General features: G+C 44.8%; 1 protein-coding gene across 1 annotated transcript; it reads right to left on the bottom strand.

The window, feature by feature from the left end:
• Positions 1-1,491: 1,491 nt before the first annotated feature.
• On the bottom strand, positions 1,492-4,764 carry LOC105034253 (laccase-22). The gene is made up of 6 exons (XM_010909325.3): positions 4,643-4,764; positions 3,728-3,879; positions 3,359-3,603; positions 3,083-3,214; positions 2,022-2,939; positions 1,492-1,894 (listed from the first exon to the last, which is right to left on the bottom strand). The coding sequence occupies exons 1-6, from the start codon at positions 4,727-4,729 to the stop codon at positions 1,764-1,766; spliced, it is 1,665 nt and encodes a 554-aa protein (XP_010907627.1). The 5' UTR covers positions 4,730-4,764; the 3' UTR covers positions 1,492-1,763.
• Positions 4,765-5,771: the final 1,007 nt, after the last annotated feature.

The following is a 5,771-nucleotide window of genomic DNA, read 5'->3' as shown; positions in this document are numbered from 1 at the left end:
TCAGACTTGATCTCTGGATATCATCCTCGACCATATGCCAAGGACATCAGCGTGCCACCATCAATCTAGTGGTCAGACTTCAGCTGACGGCTCATCAAGACCGCCATGGAGAGCCAAGTTAAAATGATTTTATCGATCTATGTCTGACCTCTGGCTCGGGGACTTACTGACCCCAAGGTCGGGATCTAGCCGACCATGCATAATGAGGTTCACAACCCACAACGATATGGACACATCTAGGACGAGGCCTCGATCGTGTGCCAACCTCAAGCTGCTAATCTATTCAACCACATATGCAATCAATTAGAATTTTCTAACAAACTATCAGAGCATGGCCACCCCCCACAAGTAATAACTTTTGATTTACAGGTTAGTGGACAGATTTTCTATCCTAATAATCTAACAGATCGCTGTTTGACCTAACGGCCTATTGTGTTCAGACTTACGGGCCTACAACTCCATCTCCATATAAAAAAGTAATAAGTAGATCCTCGAGATAAGCTCAACTCCACAGAAAAAATTATTTTTGCACTCTTACCCTTTTTTCTCTCTCTTCTACTGTTCTCAAACTCCGACTGACTTAAATATTAGAAGGTTCTCCATCAGAGAACCCTCGATATATATTGACTTCTCTTGTAGATCCCTACTGGTGATCCGACGATCGAATCATTCTCCATCATTCTCGGCCACATCAGCTTCGATCAAAATCTTATGGTAACAAAGTTCATTTTATTTTCAGAGCCTTAAAGGATTTTTTTTTTAATTTTGTAAAAGATAGAAGAGAACCGGGAGAATTGGTTGAGTTGGCTCCATCAGATTCAATTTAGATTCAGATTTAAATTTTTTAAAAATTTTTAAATTTAAATTTAAATTTAAAAAATTATTACGAAGTAGATACCCATAAAAATATGATCGAATCCATTTTCACCCTTACCTCCGAGCATCATAGTTTTGGTCGATTTCTCGTGATAGCGAAAGTGGGTCGCCCATCTACTTTTATATGGCATATCTGCCACTAGAAGTTGACTTTAGGCCATTAGCAAACATAGTGGAATCGCAAGCTAGCTCAATCACACATAAGTGTCATGTCATGACAGCTGGGAGAGTGCATGGTGCGGGCTGATGTAACATAACAGCATTGAAAAACTTGCCAATGTAGCTTTGGCACAAGATATTAGACTTGTCGTCTCGACAAACGGAATTTAGCAAACCATTTTTTTTCTCGATGTCAAATTAATTAGGAACTCGATAGGGACAGTACTTCCGTCGGTTGCGACCGTATTTATGAAAAAAAAAATAACTTAAATAATCATAGATTTTCTAGCTGATGGGCGACGCCGTTGATATGTTTTAGGAATCGATGCATAACAGTAGGTGGAAACGTTGAAGTCAACTTGTTACTCCAACATTCTTCCTTCCCAACAACCCAACTTTGAAGTAGTAGCGATTTCGCATTTTTGGACGTATAAAATTAATTATTCTCCTGAGAGAGTCAACGTATTTCATTATTATTTTAAAATTTAATGAACATTGAAATATTTGTACATAATCCAATCAATCCATTAAAAGAAAAAAGAAGTAAGAAAAAAAAAGAAAAAAGAAAAACGCTCCCAAAACGAAAAGGAGCCTTGGATTATTCACCCTCGCACCTCAACAACTCCTCATCCCCTCTGTCTCCCTCTCCAAACTAGCTAGCAGCTACCCTTCCGGTCGTTGGCACTTCCCCTGATCCTAGAGAGCAATTAGGCGGGCTTGGGCCCTTTCTAACAAGGTGGAAGATCTTTTGGGGGTGGTAGCAGAGACTCGTCTGGTCCTATCCCGTTGTCCACCACGAATGCCATCTTTAGGCCCCACGTTGTATGCACCTCCAAATGACAGTGCATGAACCAAACACCTGCATCCATGCAAACCGTAAGAATTATCCTAGCTAATTAATTAGAACTCCTCCAACCTTAGTGCTGAAACCAACTGGTCAAATGACATGATGATTCATGAAATTAATATATTAAAATTTTACAGACCTGGGTTATCCGCGCTGAATCTTATTGCAGTCCATCCCCCAGAGGGAACTCCAATGGTGTTCCTTTCAACAGGATCGACAAGATTGAACTTGTAGGGCGACGTGTTTGGATTATAATTCCCGAGACCCCTTCCGACCGCGAAGAAATTGAAGCCATGCAGATGGAGGGGGTGGTTCTCCGGTGCTATAATGCCCGTGTCCTGGAGAACCACCTGCACCGAGGAATTGAAAGGAAGGCGATAGACCCGAGTCCCGGTCATGGTCCCCAGGTTCTTGGGGCCGCTGCCGGTGTAGTTGAAGTCTATCGGCGGCTTCCCCGGGAAGTCGTCGGTGAAAACCCCGGATATGTTGAAATAATGAGCTTGGAGGATGGCGGTTGTCGGCATGGTGAAGCTCACGTTGTTCATGTCTGCCACGACCCGGCTCCCATTAACGCACGTCGGGCACGGGTTGACGCCCAGACCCACGGTGAAGAGAAGGGAGTGGTCTACCGTCAACGGCACTCTGGCAGGGTACTGCTCGGAGTTTAGGCTACGGAGGGAATCGATGAAGTTGGAGGCGACGGGGGTCGCATTCTGAGGTGGTGGGTCGGTGGTGGTGAGGATGGAGGTGGACAGGGTGTTGGTGTAGTGCACGGTGGCCATGGCGGTCTGGTTGTCCACCGCGATAGGGGAGTCCATGAAAGTGGAGGCGGTGACCAGGTACCTGCCGGCCTCTCGATCGGCGGTGAGAAGGACGTTGGTGGTCTGGCCCGGAGTGATGAGTATGGTGTCGGTCTTGTAGGGCTTGGTGTAGCTGGCGTCGACCTCGACGACGGTCATCTGGTGGCCGGCCACCTTGAAGAAGAGCTCCTCATTAAGAGCGGCGTTGATGATTCGGAGCATGTACGTCTCGCCGCTCTTCACTTCTAGCTGGAACCCTGTTGTAACGAGCTAGCTAGGTCCACATTAGACCGAATATATTATTGCTTACGGTGCATCTTTTGCCACACAAAGTATTACTCGTCCAAATTAAATACATAGCATATACACGCACAAGTTTGAAACGTTAATTGGTAATTACCTTTGGAAGTAGGACAATCGGACATAGGGCCTGGATGGCCGTTGATGATGTGAGCATCAGAAACATTGGGTGCCAGACCCGTTTTCAGAGCCTGGTTGATGACGGCTTCGGTGTCCGCCTTCCACCACTCTCCTGAGAGTTTATAATAAGCAAATCATTGTCAACATCCCCCAAAAGGGGAAAATGGACCTCTTTCTTTCTTTCTTTCTGCCTAGTTTAATTTGATCAAGGTGGACCGGATTCATAATTCATAAATGATTCAAGCTGTCGACCTACCCAAGATGATGACCTCCTCCTTATATGGAGCGGGGAAAGGATATGGAACATTGAGTTTGGGCAAGATGACAATAGCACCGTGAACCGTGACCCTGAGCCACAGGATGTGTGCATGCCAGAAGAGTGTGCCCCTCTGGCCCGTGATGATGAAGTTGTACGCATAGCTGTTGCCTGGCTGAATTGGGCACTGGGTGATGTAGGCCGGCCCGTCGGCCCAACCAGTTCGAAGCTGCCTCACTCCATGCCTGCGGACCAAATTCATGCACTGGGTGTTTGGAAATTCTTTTCTTCCAAAATTGTACAGTGTCTAAAGTCGGACAGTTTGTGATGATGCTACGTGCAATGTCCACATGCATGGAGCCTACTCACCAGTGGATGGTAACGTTGTACTTGACCTGGTTGATAACATTGACGAGCACATTGTCACCTTCTCTAGCGTACAGTGTTGGCCCAGGGAATCGGCCGTTCACAGTCACGATGGGTTTGGTGGAGCAGAGCCGGGTCGCCGTTTTCATCACCACCTGCACAAGGCACGCCAAGGTAGCTCAAAGGTATCGGTCTTTAAAGCTGCTCTTAGTGTTGAGTAAAAGGTAAGCCATGAAAGCATCGCATTAATTGATGGATGAGTAGGTAGGTTCCAGGTTCAGTCGACCCGTGATGATCCATGCTCGGCTTTTGAAAGGCTGGTTGTTTGGCGCATTGGTTCGGTATTGGGCTGATCAATGGGCCGGCCCATTTTGTGGATCGGCCGTAGGCCTTATTGTCAAGATTGCGATTTAGCCCTCAGAAAGATAAAGAATTCATAAGGAAACGAAATCTGGGTGCCCTCAGTGAATAAGAATAACAGGAAGACTTTTGTCACCAAATATATATATATATATATATATATATATATATATATATATATATATATAAAGTTAGAGTAAAAGCTAAAAATAGTGTTTATTTCGACTTTTTTTTTAAAAAAAAAAAAATACATCGGTTGGCCTCTTTTCCATTACTCCGGATCAAACTAATAGGATTGTAATATTTCATAGTCCTTTTGCAATTTTTTTTTTTTTTTTTACTTGGATATTTAATTCACATTCAGTGGTTAAGTAATCATGCGATGAAGTGCATCATCTCCACCCATGAAGCAGTCTGGATCTATTAAGCAGTCCTGCACAGCACTTCAATGCAAATCTTATGATGAAACGAGACAACAGATTGTTAGCAAATATAATGGCCGGGTGTGCCGTCACAAAAAAGCCACGGCAACGTTGGACGTGGAAGGCTGCTACTTACATTGAACGTATAGTGTCGAGTCCTCCCATCAACGAGCACTGGAAGCAGGATCGCCACTAGCACCAAGGCTCTGATATAGGACAGCATCTTTCCTTCTCTCTCTGTGTGCGTGTGTGCGTGCGTCGTTGTACAATTCCTATGCATGGGAACGACTGGCCAACGCACCCTTATAAAGGAATTAATGGAGATTCTAGCTGCCAAGTCCTTTTTAATTTTAGGTGGCGGGGAACCTTGATCGACAAGGTTCCGGTAGCATAACCGCACACTACCTCCGGATTACTTGAATCCCACATAAAGTTGACATACATTGCCCAATAATATAGCCCTCGAACCTACTCCGTTGGGGCCTCATGTCGCCTTTTCGATTGGTAAAAAGGTGGATTTCATGTAGAAACATTCTCGTAAACAAGCTAGAATTCACCGAGACACCGTGATTTTTTTGATATTCGGATCCATTATAGCTTGATGCACTTGGATAGAACGAACTGATACAGTCCAGATGGCAACCAAGGATGGGATAAAAATTTGGTCATCTCTGGTTGATCAGTTGGTGGTTGCCTTCAGGTTAATTAATTAGTGCCGTACGTCTTCTCCCGGTGGTTTAAGCAATTAAGCGTGGGTGGAAACGAGTAATCCGCTTTTGTCTTTCCAGTCGTGTAATCATTGAGCAAGTACAAGCGCGCTCTCCTATAGGAAATAAAATTATATATGTTATCACAAATATCCCTTACTGGCTACTTGTATAGTCTCCAGTACTAGTCATCATTTCTTTCAATAAATTTGCTTCCCCAATTCCATTTCCATCTCGATCGCTGTCACCTAATTAATTACTCCGAGCTTGGGTCCGTGGCCAAACCGATCGAGAAGCCTATGCAGCCAGGGGGTCGAGCAAGGGCCGGCGGCCATCCGAACCGACATCTGGTGGTTACTGCTTTCATTTTTGAAGTGAAGCATCAGGATGCATGCCCAGTGGGTGGTCCACTGCCGAGTCATGTTCCCATTTTTAGCTTTAACAAATGGAGTGTTTCTAACTTCCAACTAGCAATTGCCATCATGGCATTGCTCCACAAAATGTGGTTGAACGGTTCCCATCTATTGTACTCTTATGGGATATTGCGTGCTGGCTTGA

This window comes from Elaeis guineensis, chromosome 10 (assembly GCF_000442705.2).
Source record: "Elaeis guineensis isolate ETL-2024a chromosome 10, EG11, whole genome shotgun sequence".
In the NCBI taxonomy this organism is placed as follows: Eukaryota; Viridiplantae; Streptophyta; class Magnoliopsida; order Arecales; family Arecaceae; genus Elaeis; species Elaeis guineensis.
The sequence above is the reverse complement of the archived record's forward strand: the minus strand, read 5'-3'. Positions and strand labels throughout refer to the sequence as shown.